This window comes from Lynx canadensis, chromosome A3 (genome assembly GCF_007474595.2).
Source record: "Lynx canadensis isolate LIC74 chromosome A3, mLynCan4.pri.v2, whole genome shotgun sequence".
NCBI classification, from domain to species: Eukaryota; Metazoa; Chordata; class Mammalia; order Carnivora; family Felidae; genus Lynx; species Lynx canadensis.
The window spans coordinates 133,664,718-133,688,347 of NC_044305.1; the positions used below are offsets into that span (position 1 = coordinate 133,664,718).

The following is a 23,630-nucleotide window of genomic DNA, read 5'->3' on the forward strand; positions in this document are numbered from 1 at the left end:
CGTTATTTTCTGGCATCACAAGATGCTTCAGGCTCAGGTTCATCTTGTATTTTTCCTGGCTTATTTTCCTGATTATTAGCCCTGGAATCAATCAGTTTTCCATGGAAGCCTGTTTTCTTTTATTGGAAAATGGTATTGAGAAACCAATATCTTGGTGTTAGGTATGCTTGTTATTACTGGGGTGTCACTGCTTATAGTCCTTCTCAATGGATAGACATAGAAGATAGATGTCTTTATGCTAATTCTTGCATATACATGCATCTATTTCTAGATCTATTTGGGTGTGGGGGGGGGGGATGTATCTTTTTTTTAAAGAGACCAGGTTAATACTGCCAACCAAATTCATTATAGACTTTTCCCTTTCCTTAATTTGTAACCCTTCTCTGATAATGAGAAATCTGGCCCTATTATCTGCACAACGTATTCACTTATTTGTTCAACTCTAGGATACAAATTAAAGTAGCTACAGAATTTCTAATCGATACTCTGAGAGAAAGAGGTTTGCCTACTTAGTACAGTGTCTGTGCATAGTTCTTTCTGTCTTTAACAGTACAGTATTCAGTCAAAACATTGCTTTCCAAAGTTACCTACAGTTAGCTTCTAAGTAGTTATGTGATTATGTGATTCATTTGTAATACAGTTAGATTCATTTGGCCCAGTCTGTATTCTATTTTTTCTCTCCACGTTCTGGTTGATTTTTGAAAAATTTGCATACAGTACAATTCCCTCTTGTGCTGTACAGTTCTACGGGTCTGGACAAGTGCATCATGTGTACGTCTACCGCCACATTTTAAACAGAGCCGTTTCACCGCTAACAGTGCCCCTATGCTGCCCCTTTATAATTCCCCTCCACCCCCTCCTCAGCCCCTGGCCACTGCTGATCTGTTTTCCCTTTTACAATTGTGCCTTTTCTAGATTAGGGCAAGTATTTTTTTTAATCTCCTTTTTAGTGATGATGAAAGAGAATCAGAGAAGGATTAAGTGATTTATATTCTCAAAACCAAATGTGGATTTAAATGCCAGTTCAAAGACAAAACGTTCATTTCTTGGTATAATTTGATTACATTGGTCTCTTTTACTGAATTGTGTTCTAGCTGAAGAGAAAATTGCTTAAAATAAAAAACAGTAGAAAAGAAATTGCTCCTGTAGTTTAGAAAATAGAAAGTTATCATGCTGGTAATTCATACTTGATGACTTCGCCCCTGGATATCATGATCTACAGATCATTACCTTAGCGTCCTGTCTTTTTTAGGAAGAGGTGCCGTAATGATCTGGGATTTATAGGTTGTGTTTATTGTTAAGTTTTTATTTATTTATTCTGAAAGAGAGAGAGAGAGAGTGAGTGTGTGCGTGCACACGAGCAGAGGAGGAGCAGAGAGAGAGGGAGAGAGAGAATTCCAAGCAGGCTCCACACTGTCAGCATAGAGTCTGATGTGGGCTCGATTTCATGAACCATGAGATCATGACCTGAGCTGAAATCAAGAGTCAGACACTCAACTGACTGAGCCACCCAGGCACCCCGATAGTATGTGTTTAAATGCAGGAGCCAAATATGATTGCTGGAATTCCTCTCTAGAAAAACTCTAGGCTCCTACAAGGAGAATATATAGGGACATATAAAGTGTTCTGAAGCAAAATTTTTAAGGAGCCAAAACAAAACTTGGAAATGTGAAAGAATTCAACATGAATATTCTCTATTTCAGTTTCCATGATAGAGTCAAAAATTGGAGTAATAATTTCTGGAATTAAGAGATTTGACTTATTTCTGATACTATTGTATATTTCTCCGGGGAGCTTGGGAGTTTCAAACTACATAGTAGTGCCTTCGTAAAACAATGGTTTTAGAGAAAAATATTCAAAGGAGGCACTTCATTAATGCCATTTTTGTGCTTGGAAGTGATCACGAAAGTTTTCTTTCCACCCGCTTCCCCTCTTTTTTTTCCTTAGGGAGGATGGACCGCTCTCATGTGGGCATGTTACAAAGGCCGCACCGAAGTGGTCGACTTGCTGCTTTCTCATGGCGCCAATCCGAGCGTCACTGGTTTGGTGAGCATTAGCAAAAACGTCACTGTGACACAAGTGGGAAGTTCTCTTAGGGAACACTTAAGACTGATTACGTTTTAGACTTCATATTCAATGGAAATGATCTAGATCTTACTAAAGATAATAATGCAGGATGTGATTTCAAAGCACAATGAGAATTTATTTCTCAAGCTAAGCTTGTCTTTCAGTTCTTGTCAACAAAAAGGCAACTCTTAGAGCTTAAATGTTAATTTAGGATTTCAAAATCCTTAAGTCATATTACCTGTTTTCTGTGGGTATGCATTCTTAATCTAAACTTATTTAAAGGAAAGGGGTGTTTATATATGTGTGTGTGTGTGTGTGTGTGTGTGTGTGTGTGTGTGTGTGTATAAATCTATCTATCTCCATACCATTTTTCTATACATTTCTTTAAATGGTAATACATGCATCACTACTCTACTTGAGACTGGGTCTCAGACTGCAGATTGAGAAATTGTCTATATTTTGTATTATATACATGTATGTCACATCATGTACTCTTTTTTTTTTTTTTTTCATCATGTACTCTTTAACTATCTTGTGATTTTGTCAATTATACCTGAATAAAGCTGAAAAAAAGAGAAACTTATTCAAGTTAATGGAAGGATTATATAAGAATAGTTTCACATCTCTCTTACTAGTCTTGCCTGTTGGCTAGAAATCACATTAAATGTATTAATCTGTAAAAATAAATATGTTCATAATATGTATTTAAGGTTGAGTGCATTTTATTTGATGATTATGTTTTATGACTGTTTTTTAAGTAGAGAATGATCTGTAACTTGATTTTTTAAAATTATTACTTTGTATCACTCCCTTTGTTATTTACTTTTCTTAGCAAACGTGTGTTGTAAATATCCACCTAAAAGATTTTTCTTTCCCCCCTCCCTTGCCCGCTCCCTCCTCATCTTTTTTTCTGTCTACTTACATCCCCACCTACCTGTCTCCCAGCAGTACAGTGTTTACCCCATTATTTGGGCAGCAGGGAGAGGCCATGCGGATATAGTGCATCTTTTACTGCAAAATGGCGCTAAAGTCAACTGCTCGGATAAGGTAGGTCAGCAAGACCTTTCCGGGTTCCGGTCCGTGTTATGTCCGCGCAGCATGTCTGAGTATAGGTTTCTTTATATGATCGCATGAGATTGCGCTGATGAATCTTCTCATTGTGTTTATGAATGTGTTTTATATAGTCAGGTATGTCACAGGCAGATCCCTTGTAACTACTACCTTCTGAGTGTCCCTCCATTGATTTTTTTTTACATCACATTCATCATTCTCTGGAAAACAGATAGGGATGATTCCCTGTTTTCATTATTTGAAATTTTCTATTGTGACTTCAGTTCTGTCTGCTTCCGTGTTGTTGCCAGAGTGGTTTTTCTAAAAGTCAGGTTTAGTTTTCTCTCTCTCTCATGCTTAAAATGCTGAAGACACCGATCCCTGGTGTGATGTGGGAAGATAGGCCTTGTCCTCTCTCTGCCTTCTGAGCCCTGTAGCTGCCTTGCCTGCACGAGGCCAAAGGATGTGGGTGCCTCAGTTCTTGTGTTCTTGGTCCTTCCATGCCTTTGCATGTGCCCTTTGAGCGTGGGGAGCCCTCTCCTCCTGTGCTTTACTTTCTGTTCATCCTTCACATCTGCTCATTTGCCATCCACTTCAGAAAGCTTCCCAGAATTTTGTTCTGTTCATTTTTTAAATCCTTAATCGTCATCGCAAACATTTAACAAGTATTTATTTAATTAGAACTTGATACATTGTGGCTAACCGTATTCTTTTCAAATTAATAACAGTTCAGTGAAATACAGGAAAATAGTATTAATCAGACATTTTTGATAATTGGAATACATTTTGAGCATAAATTTAAGTCAGATAGTATTGCTTAGCCTGAGGGGAATGTCAGAAATTGTCCTTTTCTTAATCTGGATGGTACTTGTTTGGGTGCACACGTATGTAAAAAAAAATCGTCAAGTAGTACAATTTAAGATTGATGTATTTTATACACTTTATGCAGGTTGTGCTCATTTTTTAAAAAGTATTATCTAAAATTATAGCTTAACAAGGACCGTAAAGAGACTATGGCAAATACTTACAATATGGCACTTAAAAATCTTGTATTTGGGGTGTGTGCCTGGGTGGCTCATTCGGTTAAGCATCCAACTTTGTCTTGGGGCATGATCTCATGGTTTGTGGGTTTGAGCCCTGTGTTGGGCTCTGTACTGACAGCTCAGAGCCTGGAGTCTGCTTTGGATTCTGTGCCTCTCCTCTCTCTGCCCCTTACCCCGCTTGTGTGCTTATTTATTTTTGAGAGACAGAACATGGGGGGGGGAGGGCAGAGAGAGAGAGGGAGACAGAATCGGAAGCAGGCTCCAGGCTCTGAGCTGTCGGCACAGAGCCTGACATGGGGCTCAAACCCACAAACTGCGAGATCATGACCTGAGCCGAAGTTGGACACTCAACCGATTGAGCCACCCAGGCGCCCCATTGATGTTTTCTGATTGACACTTGAATGTGATGGTGAAAGCTTTAATTTCTCCTTCTGACCTATTGAAAAATGCTTTATGGGACCTGGCATTCAAAGCCCCTCCAAAATCAGGTATTATGCTACCTAGTCTGTCAGTCTAACATTTTGAGAAAATGTTTAGTACCTACTGTGTGCAGTGCCCCATATAGGTACTAAACACAGAAAATATAAAAACAAAGTTCCTCAGTCATATTTGCTACATTTCAAGTGCTCAATAGCCGTATGAGACTAGTGGCTACTGTATTGGCCAGTGCAGAATTATAGAGCATTTCCATCAGCACAGAAAGTTTTGGACAGAGCTGTTATAGAAAGCAGGCGTTTATTACATGTTTATTTTAATCTCTGGTCTCATGTAGTTAAAGATCACTGTGGATATTCATGTGTCTCTTGATTGGCAGGCTCCCCAAAGATACAGCATTGTTTTTATGCATAATATATATTCTCTGATGTCTTTTGAATCACGTTCCAGCAGAAGGTGCTTTTAATACATGCAGTTTCTAGGCTAGAGTTTATTTTATCAAGTTCAGAGGCTGATTTGGGATTGGTGGCTTAGAGCACGGACTGAAGCCAAGCTTGTTTGGGTCCTGCGTCTTACTGTACCTCTTAGTAGCTTTGTGACTTTAAGCCAAAACTTCTCTGGGCCTCAGAAGTACTTAGAATCGTTTGTCATTTGGTTGTTACTATTTTTGCCCGTAGTCATACTGTTGAACTTTAAATTGTATTTCACAAGATACAGGAAGCACTGAAAGCTTGTTGAAAATTAGAGGCTGTATGACATTATGGTGGAAAAATTGTCACTAATTATGAAAGTTAAAGTTGAGTAAAAGAAATTTCATACAGTGGTTAATCATCTCTTCAGGAGAGAGAAAGTGGGAAAAATAAGATTTATCTAGGATTAAAATGATAATTTCTATAAACAGTAATTTAAGAATACTCAAAGTATGATTTGTATCAAAATTCATGTTGAGAATTTGTCTCTTTTACTACAGATCTGAAAATAATTTTAAATTTATTATTATTATTATTATTATTATTATTTTAGTATGGAACTACTCCTCTGGTTTGGGCTGCACGGAAGGGTCATTTAGAATGTGTAAAACATTTATTGGCCATGGGAGCTGATGTTGATCAAGAAGGAGCTGTAAGTATCTTTTCTGTTTGGTCCCTCGTGTGTGTTTTCAGTTTGAAGGGAGAGAATATTTTTTCTAAGTATATGCCTAGAAAATTTTCCCTACAGTTCTTAAATAATAGGTAGACAAACAAGCATTTTTTTCTATTATCCTGACAAATATATTGTAGATATGATATGTTATAAATATATGCCCTTAAGGAACCATTGCTAATGCATGTAAATTTTGGGAGGCTAAAACTGTAAAGAACATCTTTCAGTAGTCTTACTCTTGATTGAATTCATATTGAAATACTCTTTAAGTCAAATAGTTTGAAATACTATTAATTGTGGAAAAAAGTTATGTTCTGTTAAAATACCTTTTCCTTAAAAATTTAAAATAATGTTGTAAGTTTTTGGATAATCTTGAGCTGTGGCTTGTTTTCCTTCTCTAGTAGATTTAAAAATGTCAGAAATTGGTGGTCAAAACCTAGAACGCCTAAACGCTGGTTCAATACATTATTCCGACTAGCAGGTATTAATTCCTTACTGAGCACCTGCTGTGCATGCAGCCCTGTGCCAAATGTGCTGGAGATACTGGAGAGGCCTGACAAATTTCTTTTCCCTTGAAATTTTGAGAATATAGTTAAAGGAAATTATATTTATGCGTAAGAAATGATTAATACAGACTATTATTTGCAAAATGCAGTATTATGTGAGATGGATCATGGAGTATTCTGAGGAGACATACCACCAAATCTCTGGCTGCAGTGTAACAAAAGTGAACTCTGTATCACACTTGACTTCTTGACATGATATCAGCCGTTCCTCCTATTTTCCATATTGGCAGATGCTGCTACTTGCTGATCTTTTTAGTGCTGTGTCAAGAAAGAGTGTGATTCTTACATGAAATTCATACCTTTCACTCTCCTTTTTTCTGCACAGTTTATCAAGTGGAAGAGTGGCTATTTCTATGATTTTTGACTTAAAGAATTTTAAAAGGCTATTTTATTTTATTTTATTTTATTTTTTTTCAACGTTTATTTATTTTTGGGACAGAGAGAGACAGAGCATGAACGGGGGAGGGGCAGAGAGAGAGGGAGACACAGAATCGGAAACAGGCTCCAGGCTCTGAGCCATCAGCCCAGAGCCCGACGCGGGGCTCGAACTCACGGACCGCGAGATCGTGACCTGAGTTGAAGTCGGACGCTTAACCGACTGCGCCACCCAGGCGCCCCTGGGCTATTCTATTTTAATATGTGAAAGAACTATGACTTAGTTTTAGGGGCTGGTCTAATAACTGAAATATTTCTATAAGCAAATTACATGACGTCTCAATATAGATCAATTTCTCAAGAAACAATTTTAATACTTTTGGTAACGGGTCAGTTTCTTCTATCAGGTAATTTATTGTTATAAACTATAGGTGCAGCTTTTAAAAGAACCACTAAAAATAAGACCATTTTTGAAAAATGTGGTTCCTAGGTCACTGTGAAAGGAGAATGTATTACACTTTATTGAAATATCCTGTAGCTATCAGTTCATTGTTTTCAATGAATTTCACTTCAGTTTTTCGTATAGGTTTTATTATAAACAATTCTTTGTTTGAAGCCCAATTAACCTTATTTTGGATTATTTAATTTAGAATGTGCTTAATTTTGAATCATCCCATCTCATCTCATTATATAGTGAGAGGGTCTGTTCATTGTCAGCAAATCCAATGTCAGATTATCATTTGAAGAATTGAATGTCATAACAGTCCTCTTGACTCAAGAGAATTAATGTATCTTCAAAAACAGAAAATGTGCTTCCTGACCAATTTTGGTATGTGATTGGTTATTTATATTGGCATTTTATTATCAGAAATAACTGTTAATGATAGACTATCTTTTTGAAAATACCAGTTTTATGATTGTTGCATAAGTCATGTTTTCTAGAATGTACTGATTTCTTGGGCTTGTTTTTATTTTGTTTTAGAATTCAATGACTGCACTGATTGTGGCAGTAAAAGGAGGCTACACTCAGTCAGTGAAGGAAATTTTGAAAAGAAATCCAAATGTAAATTTAACAGATAAGGATGGAAATACAGCTTTGATGATTGCATCAAAGGAGGGTCATACGGAGATTGTACAGGATCTGCTCGATGCTGGAACATACGTGAACATACCTGATAGGGTAGGTTACCTATTTCAGATTGGTCGTCTAGTGGTAACATGATGGAAGATTACCTTAGCTTCTCACACCTTTCAGGATTCTTCGTGTATGTCATGCTTTTGTTTTAAGATAAATTTTATTTCTGCCTTTAGAACTGAGGAGTTAACAACTATTCAATCTTTGTGGAAGGTGTTCTTTTTGATCTTTGTCAAATAATATTGTTACTGAAAATATCACATGTACGGTAACTGTCCTTGATGTATATTACTGTCGTGTTGTTCATGGCTGGTGTTACTTCCCCAAGTTTTCAGGTACCACCTTTACACTTAGAATTTTCAAAATTGTACTTTTGTTCTACCCTCTTCTCAGAACTCTACACTTGTATATCCAACTCTGCTTGAACTCTGCTTGAATGTCTGCTGGGCTTTTAAGACTTAGGGCAAAGCAGATGACTTGTTTGTTTGGTTCATCCCAAGCCTGCTTTTCCTCCTGCCTCCAGCTCAGGAAATGGTGTCCCCGTTCCCCCCCCCCCCCCACTGTTGTTAAAGCCCCAAGTTCTCCACAGTAGCCTTGGCTTCTCTTCCTCACCTGCCACATCTGATTCTTCAGCGAGTCCCCTTGGTTCTACCTGCAGAGCGCATCCTGTATGTGTCTGCTTCCTTTCATTCCCCCTCGTACCTCCCGAGTCTCAGCCACCGTCTTCCCTTGTTACAGCAACAGCACCTTAACCGGGTTCTCTTTTGTCTCTAATGTATTCTCCGTGCTGTGCTCAGAGTGACCTCTAAAGCAACAAATCTCATGTGTACTCCTTTATTTAAAGCCATCCACGGCTTCTCTTGCACTTAGGATAAATGTTACTTCTTTGGTTTGTGAACACCATAAGACATTGTCCTTGCCTGACTCTCTGTCCTCGTTTCGCAACACTTTAACCCTGTTTTAATAGGTTGCAGGCATATTAACGTTCTTCCCTTTCTTGAACACGCGATCTTGTTGTTGCTCTGGGACCTCTGCACCAGCTATGCTCTGTTGGGAATGCTGATCATCATGATCACTGTGTAGCTGTCTCCTCCTTGTCATTCCGACCTCAGCTTAACTATGAGTTCCTCAGAAAGATCTTCTCCAGTGACCCAATCCAAAGTAGCTGTCCAGTCACTTTCTATCATATCACTGTTATTTTAATTTATTTGCATAGCATTTGTCTGATTGTTTGTTTGTGTGTATTGTCTGTTGTCTGTTTGTCTCCTCTAGCCTGTCAGTTCTTCTAGAGCTGGGACCTTGTTTGTCTTGTTTCCCAGTACCTAGAACAGTACATGGCACACAGTAAGCAATGAAATATTACAACGTTTTATTAATTTACTAGTCTGGAACCGTATTAATGCTGACATTCTCACCTAAAGTTGGTTTGCCTTGGGTTTGTTTCTGCTTTTAATGTTGTAAAGATACTACTACACAGGGCGCTAAAGTCGGTAATCCTCAAGGACCTGCATCTTGATTTGGCCCATTGAGGCCCACTAAGGATTGAGATGAGCCCCAGCCCATAGACTCACCCAACTCAAATCCCTGCAACTGATACGTAATTTAGAGTAAAAAAAAAAAACAAAAAAAAAAACTCTGCCCATTGCCAAAATAGCCATTTTACATTTGAAGTAGTAGAAGGGTAGAATTAATACTGATCGTGGCTTGGTGAATATAATTTCAGGGCAAAGAGATGTCTTTATGAGGTAATGAACTTCATCTAAGCCTCATCATGGGGAATGAGTCAGTCTTAGGCACTGTTAGTCTGTAATGCCAAATTGCCTAGAATGTAGATACTGGTCTGGGAACCGGCCTCTCCCTTAATTAAATGTGGTCGGTTATAGACCCACTGATGGCCCTCGCCCTACGAATCCCTTTTTTACAACCCATGACTTTTGTCACATAGAATTACTCCAACAATTTTGTATTATGTCATTTCTAAGTGTTCATTCGGTTCGTTGACAGCTATGGTGTCATTTTATTTAATTTACACTTAGAATGGGAGGTCTTCCTCAAAGAGAATGGCTTATCGTTCTGGGTGACTTGTCTTTCTCAACTTTTGTCCTGGAATTTCAGAGTCCTCATTTTGAGGTATAACCTTCTCTTGCTCTCAGGGCCCTTAATGTTAGGTGTTAATATTAGTTAACTAAAATTTTTCTCTTGAGTTACTCTTTTATCCAAGAAATTTTCAGAGCAATATCTGTTAGTATGCGATGAACCTTAACTTCAAAGCAGTGTTTATTTGTTCTCGTCAGTTTGCCTTTTTTTTTTGTCTTTTCAGAGTGGAGATACCGTGTTGATTGGTGCTGTCAGAGGTGGTCATGTAGAAATCGTTCGAGCACTTCTCCAGAAATATGCTGATATAGACATTAGAGGACAGGTGTGTGTGTGTGTGTGTGTGTGTGTGTGTGTGTGTGTGTGTTATCTCTGCTGCTACCTCTGAGCATAATTAGTTGTACGTGTCGACTGATCCTAATGTCATTCTTCTAATTTTTCTATGAAGATAAACATCTAGACCCTACGATATTTAATGGATGCCTATATTGTTTCACTGCCATTCTTACAGAATTTCTCCATTAACGTCATATTAGATGACATTAGAGCATGTTAGAAGCTCATATTTTTCAAACACGCCTCTTTTATTAATGTGTAAATATATTCAATCCTGAAATTAGTAGTTTACGAGACAGTTGCTGGTACTTTGAATGCATGTAATTTATTTATTCTGTTTAGTACTTTCCCTCTGTTCTGCCTTTTCCCTCCATATGTTGTTCTTCTATTCTTGCTGTTTCTCTTCTCCTTCCCTGTTCTGTTTGCCTTTCCTAGGACCACTTGATAGTGCCTGTGCACTTTGCTTAAGCCATTGCTCACAGAGCTACAAATTACAAATTACTAATGCTAGGTAAAAGCTCCCCTAAAGTTGTGAATTTAGCCAATATTTTAAGAGATTTAGGTTAAAAAAATCTGTACTTAACCCATTTTGTTGTTGGACAGTCTACACTTCTGCTCAGTTTTTCCTTGTATCCAAACCCATTAAAAAATGTTTATTTATTTACTTATTTTGAGAGAGAAAGAGAGAAGGGAGGGAGGGAGAGAGGGAGGGAGGGAAGGAGGGAGGGAGGGAGAGAGAGAGAGAGAGAGAGAGAGAGAGAGAGAGGATCCCAAGCAGGCTCCACACTGTCAACGCAGAGCCTGACTTGGAGCTTGATCTCTCAAACCGTGAGATCATGATCTGAGCCGAAATCAAGAGTCTGACGCTTAACCAACTGAGCCACCTGGGTGCCCCCAAATCCATTAAAATTTTTTTTTTACCATTTGTTTTTGAGAGACAGAGCATGAGTGGGTGAGAGGCAGAGAGAGAGAGGGAAACACAGAATCCGAAGCAGGCTCCAGGCTCTGAGCTGTCAGCACAGAGCCCAATGTGGGGCTTGAACCCACAAACTGTGAGATCATGACCTGAGCCGAAGTCAGACCCTTAACTGAGCCACCCAAGCGCCCCTCCATTTTTAAATCAAACTAATAAATACCATGCCAAATGCTGTGAGGGACTTAACATGGAATCCTTGGCTGTAAGAAACACCATATTTTAGGGAGGTTTTACTTTGTTTTGTTTATGTTTTTGTGTTTTGCATAAACATATAAAGTGATGCCTTTTGATAGAAGATGGTACATGATTGATTGCTTAATGAAAGGTTCAAGTGTAAGAGTCTTGAGTTGGGGAAAGAGGGCATTAAGGCTTTTGAGAGCAGGTAGAATTTGAGTAAGATTTGAAAGATGAGTTGGATTTAGATAGGTAGAGAAAAGGAAGACTGGTATTTCAGGCAAGGACAGTGGAATAATAGGATGAGAAAATTCAAGAAAATGAGCAAGTGAAAGACTACTTCTTAGCTGCTGAACAGATAAGTGTCGATATTCTTTCCTGTTTGTTGGTAAGATCTATTAATGCTTTCTGGCAGAAATGTTAAAAATGATGTTTTATGTTTACAAGTAGCAGTTTCCCAATATTGTATCTTATATGAAGTGATGATTTTTTTCTATTTTGTAGGACAACAAAACTGCTTTATATTGGGCTGTAGAGAAAGGAAATGCGACGATGGTGAGAGATATCTTACAGTGCAATCCTGACACTGAAATATGCACAAAGGTATCAAGACCCAGTGCAGAATGTCAGTGCTGCTGATTTTTTTCAGTCATTGGTGTTTGATGTTAGAATTATGCTGATTTTACTGGCAATAGTCTATATCAAATTAGGCAGTAATTTTGTATCCTTTCGGAAGTTGTGTATTCACAGGAAAATACAGTGTGTAATTCGTTACTTTTTAATTAAACACTTTCAGAAAATACAATATCAGCTATTCACAAATTGTAGACAGGTCATTTCCTCAATCCTTTTATGCTCTTGTTTGGAATGCAGATCATATTTCCTTTTAAAAGACCAAGGTGGGTGGTTCTTGGTTCCCCAAACCAGTTGCTTTAGTCTATTTTACTTAAATCATGTGAAAAATATAAAACTTGATAAGACTTTAGTGACTGTATTTGGCTTTATGTGTAATAGTTTTCCATGGGGAAATATATCTGGAATTCTGGATCGAGGTGGCAGGCCTTCCTAGTGAATAAACACACTTTGGAGTTACTACCCTTATACTTCTATTTTATCTGCTGCGGATTGGGACCCAGCCTCTTTCTGTCCTGATTTTGGTAACATCATTGCCCTAGGACAGAAAGTTTCCTGGGTTACCTTTTGATTTATGGGTGGCTCCTAGATAATCTTTTTTTTTTTGGACCTATGTGACGACCACTGTGACCTTATGTGGGTTCTGACCAAGCTTCTGTTTTCCTAATTCAACGCTGAGCTATGTATGGTCTCTTCTTATTTCCCTCGATTTGATTTTGAAAAAAATCATGAACTTTTTTGAGGTTTTCCAGACGCATGCTGTTTGTATCGAATTGTTATCCCTGTTACACACGAGTCCTTAGGTGCATAGAGATCTGAAGTGATGCTGGTAAAGATTTCTGGAAAATCTAGACACTGGCGGGCCTGGACACTGGCTGAGCTGTGGGTCAGTTGGGAAGATGGTGAGAACGGGACGTAGTCTCTGGCGGTGCTGCCCAGATGTCAGTGGTGGAGCCTGGGGTACGGCCACATCAGCGAGGGGCAGGGCACTGTCGCCAGAAATGGCTGACGAGTCACTGGGCCATATTCCCATTCTCGGCTGAGTGACACCAGATGATTTCGATACAAATGATTGGTGGTGAAAGGCAGTTTTCTTACTAGTTTCTATGGCTACGTTTTTTTGAGGGCATTGGCGATATGGTCTGGTACCACAGTCAGACAGTTGAATTCTTACATGTGCATTTACATGACTTTAAACACGTAGGAGTAACGCTGTTAATCTGGCAAAACTTCTTATCTGTGCCTGCAGGATGGTGAAACACCGCTTATAAAGGCCACCAAGATGAGAAATATCGAGGTAGTGGAGCTGTTGCTAGATAAAGGAGCTAAAGTATCGGCCGTGGATAAGGTAAGACATCTGCGCAGAGAACGCTCTTTGGAAGGCTGTTGCTAGCCTGACCTAAATAGTTGCTGGACTTAGAGGGGGGCTGGTTTCATTTTGCGGAGGGAGAGGTTACTTGCTAGGGATATCTCTTTGGGGTTTTGGTGCCGTGATCTCTTCTTGGCTGTTCTGATAGTGTGCTGCAGAGTGGGCAGACCTAGTGTGCTGTTAAAGAGGCCGCTTCAGATTTTCCTTCCGTTGCTCATGCCGGTTCTGGTGAGCCGCCGCCGACCACCATCCGAGGAGGACGTCATCCGATGTAGAGCCTGGTTGCGGATAAACAGGAGGAAAGAATTTAAGGGGCTGGAGAAAATAGACTCAGAGCAGGCTGGCATTTATGTCCACTAACAGGAGGTAACAGGTGCTGCTGCGTCCTCACCATAATTCTTTTAGAGAAATGTTCGTAGTTTTTTAAAGTTTATTTATTTATTTTGAGAGAGTGAGAGGCAGAGAGAGAGGGAGAGAGAGAATCCCAAGCAGGCTCCACACTGTCAGCACAGAGCCCGATGCAGGGCTCAATTCCACAAACCGTGAGATCATGACCTGAACTGAAATCAGGAGTCAGACACTTAACTGACTAAGCCATCCAGGCGCCCCCATAGTTTGTTTCCTTTTACTCTTTACTTATTTTTGAGAGAGAGAGAGAGAGAGAGAGAGAGAGAGAGAGACAGAGTGCGAGTGGGGAAGGAACAGAGAAAGAGGGAGACAGAGAATCCAAAGCAGGCTCCAGGCTCTGAGCTGTCAGTGCTGCACCTGATGCGGAGCTTGAACTCATGAACCGCAAGTTCATGACCTGAGCTGAAGTCGGATGCTTCACCGACTGAGCCACCCAGGTGCCCTCATCAAGTGCCCCCATAGTAAATTTAACTTGAAATTGCTTAATACTTTATATAGAATTAATCCCCAGTTTGAGTTTGTTTTCATTTTAAATGGAGTTCTTTTCTACTTTCAACTGATTCCCTCCCATAAAACGAGTGAATTGATTTCTGTACAAAGTAAGAGATATTATAAATTTTTCCATCTAAATGTATGATATGATTTGGGCTCTCCTAATCCATAATAGACTGAAGTTTATCTTCCTATTATTCATGAGACAATTAAACAAACAAAAAAAAAACACAGAATCAATATGTATTAGTATTTTATTTTATCAAGAAAACACCACTGTTTCAGGAAAAACATAACAAAAAATCTTCCCACCCATCATTACCACATTTATATAATGTCATATAAAAGGAAGGAAACTTTAATGTTGAAAATTAGGAATGACAGAAAGTCAAAGAAGAGATTTTGAAATTGAATATATTTAGGTTTATAGAAAACTTCCTGTATTGGCTGTTTTTCTCATTCTGCTGTTACTTGTTTCTGGCTCTGATTCCCTAATTTACAATAAGGAACCCACTGGATTAAGTGCCCTTTAAGATTCCACATGGCCTCATTAATTCTGTAACATGCCATTTATAAATATTTGTTGCATACTCACTAATAGATTGCCTGAAGTTCTCGGTCTCGACATCCTTGTGTGTGTGCCCTGCCTCGAGTCAGCACACACTTGTGACAGGCACACGTGATACTTGGGGCGGTTGTTCACTCATTCAGCACACACTTACTGAGGATGGGTAAGGTGGTGTTGTGCTAGAATTTGGAATACAAACCTGTAAAAGTCTTGATCCTGGCTCTTCGTAGAGGATTTCATAAAGATACACTAAGAATGAAGACTAATGCTATTTCCACCTAGCCTATCAGAGATCTCAGTTTTTCTTCTGCACATTGGCTGTGGGTGTTAATATCTTCCCTGTCTTCCCTGAATTTTCAGAAACCTTGTGTCTGGCAGAAGTGACACAAATGATATTTCTACCTTCTCACAGATTTGGGGATAAGAAATGGGGTTCAGGTGGGGAAATAAAATGATGAAATCTGATGCAGATGTGTTTGGTTTGAGGGCTGATAAGACATTCAGGACGCCATGACCAGTAGGCATTGGGAAGTATAGGACTAGAATTTGGGCAAGAAATCAAGACTAGTGGTCAGAATTTGGCAGTTAGTTACCAAGAGATAAGAATTGCATGGGTGTGACTAAGGTCATCAATGGGAAGAAAGATCAAAGCTGAGGTCAAAACTTTACTTACGGAGTGTGTCACATCCTACTTAGTTTTATAGTTTGGATATTTATCTGATTTTTCCTGTTACGTTGTCAGCTGTTTAAGGTCAGGGGACCTTAAACATTTTGTCTTCCAACCCCCCAAGTGCCCAGCTGGTGCCTTACTTACATGGAGTGAGTTCAGAACATAGTTATTGTGCCATGTGTTTAGGATGTAGAAAGAGAATCTAGAAATGGAAGAAGGAGACCCAAAGCAGAAGATGAAAGTCAAAATCAAGACAAGGTTGTGCCATAGAAGCTATAGGAAGAATACTGCAGGTCATTTTCATTTAGTGTTTCTAGAGAGATCAGGGTTGACGAGAACTGAGAATGTCATTTGTTAACTGGATCAACGTCTTTAAGAGATGGTGTTTGTGAAGTAAAAAGTGGGAGAACACATCACGGACCTAAGGTTTTTGTTTTGTTTTGTTTGTTTGTTTTTACACATTTTCATGAGTGTTGGATGTGAGTACAAATGTGATTAGAGATTCTAATATGGGAAGAAGGTAGGTTGATGGGCTGATGTAGGGAGGAGAGCAGGAGAGGTTGCACTGGCCGGAGAAGGGCGCACAGAGTATGGTAGGGCTCCAAGGGAGAGAACTGCAGGACAGGGTTGAGGGCTTAACATGATGGAGGCTGGTTGGCAGAGGGCATGGGAGCAGGTGAGATCACTCGTGTTAGATGGGGTATCAGTATAGGCTGTGAAGCTTTCTAGACAAATGCAGAAGAAAGTTGTGCGATAGGGTAGAAATTAGTTGAGGAAAGTGAAGGACGTTGTGGACAAATAAATGTTTGGATGAAGGCTGGCAGCGGATCGGCGAAGAGAGCCTGTTGCTTCTCTCTCAGTGGGTTGAGGGGAGGGGAGAAGAATGACTTCGTTCTCCAGGGCTGTGGGAGAAAGGCTACCCAAGAAGAGCTAGGTAGGGAGCTAGAGAAAGAAATTACAGAGAAGGTAGAGATAAAAATTCAGATTTATTCACTCTGAAAAACAGGAGAAGTTCAGATTTTTCATTATTTTACAAAACATGAAAATTGTTACTCTGTATGTGTTACATGGAAAATACATGAAAGTTCAAGTTTCCTGCCTATTTTACAGAAAGGAGACACGCCTTTGCATATTGCTATCCGTGGGAGGAGTCGCAAACTGGCAGAACTTCTTTTAAGAAATCCCAAAGATGGAAGGTTACTTTATAGGCCCAACAAAGCAGGCGAGACTCCCTACAACATTGACTGTAGCCATCAAAAAAGTATTTTAACTCAGATATTCGGAGCCCGTAAGTATTGGGTTTTGTTCCTGACTGAGCTTTGAAAAAATGAATGTTACGTGAAAGTTAAGGGGCCCATAGCAGTTTGGCATTTATCACTTCACTGGAGATTGTGAAAGTTGAGGAAGCTGTTATTTTGCTGTGGAAAAATACTCCTTTCTGCCTAAAGCTCTTCTGCATTGTCCTGCAGTGTCTACATCGAGTACATCCAGAGTCAGCAGTCAACGTTTAAGACCTCTGAAAGTCTAGCCTGCTTTTCTAAAAATCTCCCTGTTCTCCTAGGCGCACTTCGTGTTTTTACCAAAACATGCCCTGTTTTCCGTGCAGCCTGACCGCTTAGAGTTCCCCGTGTTTGCTCGTGTTCTGCCTGCCACAGGTCTGTCCTCTCCATTCCCAGGAACGTCCCTTACCTGTCAGTCTTCTTTCTCCAAGGCTCCTGTCATTTCTCCCCTTCTCAGTGATGTTTTAACTGATCTGCCTCACCAGGCAAAGTTTTTCCTAGTTTGAATACTTAGGCATTTTTATGTTTCCTTTTTTAATACTTATTATACCTGGCCTTTTATTTTATTAGAATTTTCTCCCTTCAGATTCCAAGTTCTTCAGGATAGGAACTATCTCTTCTTATCTTTATGTCCTCTGTAACATCTAGCATAATGCTTTGAATATTGTACTAAAATAGTTTTTGATTGAAAAGAATGTACATGCACATATAATCATTCATATGTGGTGTTTTGAAATATGGAACAATTTTCTACTAGAATTAAGAGAAACAAGCAGGAGATAGTAGAATCCCACCACCTTCTAGTTGAGCTTCTTACTTAGATACTATTTTTACGTATGATTCTATTGTATTATTGAGTTCTTGTATTTTAAAATACTTTAAAAAAATATTTTTATTTATTTTGAGAGAGAGAGAGAGAGAGAGAGAGAGAGAGACAGAACACAAACAGTGAGGGGCAGAGAGAGAGACAGAGAATCTGAAGCAGGCTCCAGGCTCTGAGCTGTCAGCACAGAGCCCAACGTGGGGCTTGAGCCCACGGACCGTGAGATCATGACGTGAGTGAAGTCAGACGCTTAACTGACTAAGCCACCCAGGCGCCCCTAAAATATTGTTTTCTAATTATAATAATGCACACACATTAAATTTCCAGAATAAAGACACAAATATAGTAGAAAGTATAAATTTCCCATTGTCCCCTATCTCTTAATTCATAACTGTTTGAATGACTTAACAGGATTTTCTATACATTTCTAAAAATGTTTTATGCTACATATACAGCCTTAAAAAGTAATAATTGGGTCATACCATATTATAAAAGTTTTAAATAATTAACTATATTTAAAAGCTAATGTATATATATTAAAAGCTACAGTAAACATCTTTGTACACATATCCATTAACTTTTATTTTTAGGATTATTTTCTTAGAATAAATGCCCAGAAGTAGAATTGGCAAGTCAGTGGAGGCTCACAGTGTTGGTAGACTTTTCATATGGTTTATAACAATTTCTTCTGCCTCAGGCCATATCGTGCAGTTCCCCATAACCTTGCGAATGCTAGATATCTCCAGCCTCCTTAATCTATGCTAATCAGATCAATGAGAGAAAAGAATCTCCTGTAATTTGCATTATAAAATTATTAGTGAGATTGAGATCTTTTCTTATGTTCATAGGCCATTCGTAGTTTTGCCATTTTCCTCTTTGTATCCTTTGCCTACTTTCCTCTTGAGTTTTTGATAGTTTTTAAAAATTGGTTTTAAGTGTCTTTGTATGATATAGATATTGACCCTGGGTCCATCCTATATGTTGCACCCCTCTCCCAGCTTCTTCCTTGTTTATAGTGATGGGGTTTTTATTCCTCGTCTAACAGTTACGCAGTTTTGTAGTGTATTTGTCAGTCTTTTCCTGCAGTTCTGGCCTCAGTATTATATTGAGAAAGGCCTTTTCCATGCACTGATTTAAAACATTTTTACCCTATATTTTCTTCTAGCATTTTTATGGTTTCACCTTTTGCATTTAATATTTTAATATTTCAAAAACTTACTTTTATGAGGTATGAGATGTATAGAGTTTTCATTTTATTTTTTAAAAAATAGATGGCTCATGCACTGTTGGTTTGAATGCAAACTGGCGCAGCCGCTCTGGAAAACAGTGTGGAGGTTCTTCAAAAAATTAAAAATAGATCTACCCTATGACCCAGCAATAGCACTGCTAGGAATTTACCCAAGGGATACAGGAGTGCTGATGCAGAGGGGCACTTGTACCCCAATATTTATAGCAGCACTTTCAACAATAGCCAAATTATGGAAAGAGCCTAAATGTCCATCAACTGACGAATGGATACAGAAGATGTGGTTTATATGTACAATGGAATACTACTTGGCAATGAGAAAGAAGGAAATCCTGCCATTTACAGCAACATGGATGGAACTGTAGGGTATTATGCTAAGTGAAATAAGTCAGTCACAGAAAGACAGATCCCATATGTTTTCACTCATGTGGAACTTGAGAAACTTAACAGAAGACCATGGGGGAAGGAAGGGGGAAAAAAAAGTTACAAACAGAGAGGGAGGGAGGCAAACCATAAGAGACTCTTAAATACTGAGAACAAACTGAGGGTGGATGGGGGGGTGGGGGAGAGGGGAAAGTGGGTGATGGGCGTGGAGGAGGGCACTTGTTGGGATGAGTGCTGGGTGTTGTATGGAAGCCAATTTGACAATAAATTATATAAAAAAGTAAAAATAAATAAAAAATAAAAAATAGATGGTTCGCCTCTCCCAGCATCACTTGCTAATTCCTCCCTCGTCCACTGGTTTGAAATGCCACTTAGCTCTACGGTGCTCTAATTGTTATAGCTTTGTCGTGTATTTTTTATTCTCCAGAAACAACTACTCTTTCTCTGGTAGTCTTTTAATATTTTTTCTTAGCTATACTTACGTGTTCTGACTTTTCAATTTTTCAAAAATTTCTGTGGGATTTTGATTGGAATTGTCTCAAAGTGATAAATTAATTTGGTGAGAATTGCTGTCTTGAAGTCATCGAACCTTTCTGCCTGGAGCCATACGATGTCTCTCTTTCTCGGATTACTGTTTTCTTCAGTGACTTTTAATAGCTTCTTTCTATAGGTATTGCACATATTAAATTTATTCCTATGTGCTAGTTTGTGTTTTAATCATTTTATTGATTCTAAAATGTACATTGTTCCCCATTTTAACATCTCTGAAATTGAAATGTGTCTTACAATTGATGGATGAGAGAGCATTGTGTCATAATTTGGCAACACGTTTTTCTTTCTTAGTTGTACATGATAATGCATCTTTTTTTTTTCAATATATGAAATTTATTGTCAAATTGGTTTCCATACAACACCCAGTGCTCATCCCAAAAGGTGCCCTCCTCAATACCCATCACCCACCCTTCCCTCCCTCCCACCCCCCATCAACCCTCAGATGATGCATCTTACAGTAAGCAGGTAGGTATCTTAAGTTCAATGAAATACGGTATTTAAGAATTAATACCTTTGAACCTATTACACAGGTCTAACCATTTAAAATAAGGCTTTTTTCCTAATGAAATCAATAATCGATAAATGAGACTTAATGTTGCTTTCTAGTGGTAGTGTCTGTTTTTAATGTAAGGAAATGGTGTGTTTATAATTACAGGACACTTGTCTCCTACTGAGACCGACGGTGACATGCTCGGTTACGACTTGTATAGCAGTGCCCTGGCAGACATTCTCAGTGAGCCAACCATGCAGCCGCCCATCTGTGTGGGGCTGTATGCACAGTGGGGAAGTGGCAAATCCTTCTTACTCAAGAAACTAGAAGGTAAAGGGCATGCTTGTACAAAGTCTGTATGTATAGTGAGGTTTCCTTCGGTGTTTTTCCTGAAGTAAAGACAAAATAGATTTTTATGTATGGGTGTGTGTGTCACACAGTTTACTACATTGAACATTTTATTGTCCTCCAGTTGATCCTGCACACAATCATCTGATTTCTCTTCCTAAAACAAAATCCGGTTGTGTTATAATACGCTTAAGACCCCTTGGTAGCAGATTTTCTGCATGTGCTATTTATTGTTATTTTTATTTTTATTAAGTAAGCTCCATGCCCCACTTGGGGCTTGAACTCACGACCCCGAGATCAAGAGTTGCCTGTTTCCCCCACTGAGCCAGCCAGGCAGGCGTCTGTGCATGTGGTATTTATAATCGTCCTATTCAGAGCCCCTCTTAAACTTGTCAGTTAGCATGGCACACCCACCAGCACTGCCTCTCGTGGGGCCCCGTGCTGTGGGCACAGTCACAAGGGCTGTTGCTCTTGCAAGAACAGCCTAGACACTTTTCCTGGGTTGTTCCCTCTGTTAGGAGCTTCATAGACAACCCCCCGCCGGCCCCCACCAGCCTTTTGATTGGCAAAATCTTACTCATTCCTCAAGGGCAGGTTTCAGTATTACCTATTAATTTTTTACCAGGTTTTGTGGAAGGAATGACTTGTTTAGGGCTCATTTGGGCTCCGCACACACCTTGAAGAGCAGTGATTCTTAAATGTGATTGGAGGGAGAAGGGGTGAGGAGGAGAGAGGAAGGGTCATGATGTGTAGTTTGAAGACACATAGCAAAGTAATGTTTTTCAGTTTTGGGTGTGGAAATAATACCTTGTTGCTTATGTAATACAAACCACAAAAAATAAATATCAACAACATCTTGACAAATGGGAATATATGAAAGGATGTGTGCACCCTCAGCGTGCAGCAGGAGAGCAGGTGAGACCAGGGTGGGTGTGCCCCTAGGGAAGGAGGCTTGGAGGCTTATCTGAGGAGAACTTTGACTAAAATGGTTAAGTAGCAGCACTCTATATAGGGGTTTAGTAAGTGCCCGATATATGTCTATACTGAAAATGTGAACATTTCAAATTCAGTTTGAAGTTGTATTTCTTAAAAAACTTGGAGGGAAAGAAAAAAACTACACCTGAAGCAAATATCACACTGCATGTTGACTAACTGGATTTAAATAAAAACCTGGAGGAAAAAAAAGTTGCGTTTCTTAAACAAAACAGGACTGAGGCTTTCTTATTTCTCTTTCAGATGAAATGAAGACTTTTGCCGGACAACAGATTGAGCCTCTTTTTCAGTTTTCATGGCTTATAGTATTTCTGACTTTGCTGCTCTGTGGAGGGCTCGGTTTACTGTTTGCTTTTACAGTTGACCTGAATCTTGGGATAGCAATATCATTGAGCTTCTTGGCTCTCTTATATATATTTTTTAGTAAGTTTTTGCTTTTTGTTTTTTTTCCAAAAATAGAGACAATGTCAAGACTCACTGTTTTATTTCAAAGAGTATCTGTATCTCTTAAATATATCTATATTTATAAAATATAAATATTATCTATAGTTCTTAAATATTATCCATATCCCTCCTCTAAGTGATTTTCATAATTAAGTGAGAAAAGGGATCTTTTTGCTATTTTAGAAGTTGGCCTAGAGGAACATTGTCCACCACCTGGCTGGAGTAGTTGTAAACGCTGGTGGAGTGCTCGTTAATATTGAAACAGAACTATAATTTGTTATACTCGCTTTTTAATATGTTAATGAATTACTGTATTTAAGTCTTTTTTGAAAGTGCGTCTTCATAGCCATCACTGCCATGCTCTCAGGCATTTTGATCGTGACTGTGATCTTTATTTTATCTAAAAACAAAGTAAATAAAATGTAGTCCTGTTCTTGGGGGATATCATCAGTTGTAAAAGAGGAAATAGATTCCCTGTCAGAGGAGCTGGTGGTGTAAAAAAATGATAAACCCCAAGTCATGTACATTTGAGTCTGAACTAAGTGATATGTTTCTGTTTAAGGCATTATCTTTCTGATTGTGTTTCTTATGTCATATTTGAGTGAGTTTACTTTTCCGTTTTCCACGTACCTTCTCTATGTCGGTTACTCGGTTGAGGACTCCTTTGAGGAGGCTAGGAGATAGCCTGGCACCAGGGAAAGTCATGTACGCCTACCTCCCGTTGCTTGATATTTGACAGTTTGAGAAAAAGAGGCTGCTTGAGTAATGACTGTCAAATAATTTCTTAATCGTTTACTTTTCAGTCGTCATTTACTTTGGTGGCCGGAGGGAAGGAGAGAGTTGGAATTGGGCCTGGGTCCTCAGCACCAGATTGGCGAGACACATTGGCTACTTGGAGCTGCTCCTCAAGTTGATGTTTGTGAACCCGCCTGAGCTGCCGGAGCAAACCACGAGAGCTTTACCTGTGAGGTGAGTTGGTCCCGTGATGAAAGTAGCTTTGGATAAGATGAAGCAAAAATGAAGTGTTTGAGCAAAAATGCCTCATTTCTGGGCGTACGTTCCAAAAAACATTGGTTTCATGAATTTTTTATGTGAGAAATAAAACAACATGTCCTGGTTGAGTGGATTTGAGAGACACTTCATGTCGTACCTTCCTCTTGTACATAAAAGGATTGGAGACCTTTTATCCTAAAAAAATCTGGTTAACTTTGATTTAGCAAATTTTATCAGAGCATAAACCTTTTCCCTACCCCCCCCTCCCCACCGTTTATGACACCTTTTCCATCCTTTGGGGACACTTTGAAGAGAGTACAGGACCTAGGATGGGTCCTGGCATCCCCTTGCTTTAGCACGTAACCTTGGCAACACAGCATGCTCTCTGAGCAGCTCTTTTCTCGCCTGTAGAAATATATTGACTTGCCTGTCTAAAGTTATTACTATCAAATAGGAAATGCATGAGAGAATAGTTCAGAAATGGTGGAAAACATGTATGTCAAGAATAAAGGAAAAGTGGAAGGCTCCAGGGGAACGTCAAGT

At 39.1% G+C, this 23,630-nt stretch overlaps 1 protein-coding gene across 7 annotated transcripts in view; it reads left to right on the top strand.

Annotated features, from left to right (window-relative positions):
• The window catches only part of KIDINS220 (kinase D interacting substrate 220), a 96,310-nt gene that overhangs the window by 17,818 nt on the left and 54,862 nt on the right, over positions 1 to 23,630 (top strand). For 4 of the 7 annotated variants that reach the window (XM_030311691.1, XM_030311690.1, XM_030311693.1 and 1 more), the window contains exons 5-15: positions 1,948 to 2,046; positions 3,013 to 3,114; positions 5,619 to 5,717; positions 7,662 to 7,859; positions 10,135 to 10,233; positions 11,899 to 11,997; positions 13,277 to 13,375; positions 16,645 to 16,822; positions 20,475 to 20,639; positions 21,894 to 22,073; positions 22,898 to 23,063. In XM_030311691.1, the coding sequence (XP_030167551.1) occupies positions 1,948 to 2,046; positions 3,013 to 3,114; positions 5,619 to 5,717; positions 7,662 to 7,859; positions 10,135 to 10,233; positions 11,899 to 11,997; positions 13,277 to 13,375; positions 16,645 to 16,822; positions 20,475 to 20,639; positions 21,894 to 22,073; positions 22,898 to 23,063 (1,484 nt within the window). The remainder of the gene's footprint in view (positions 1 to 1,947; positions 2,047 to 3,012; positions 3,115 to 5,618; positions 5,718 to 7,661; positions 7,860 to 10,134; positions 10,234 to 11,898; positions 11,998 to 13,276; positions 13,376 to 16,644; positions 16,823 to 20,474; positions 20,640 to 21,893; positions 22,074 to 22,897; positions 23,064 to 23,630) is intronic. The other 3 variants (XM_030311692.1, XM_030311695.1, XM_030311697.1) reach the window with 1 other exon arrangement.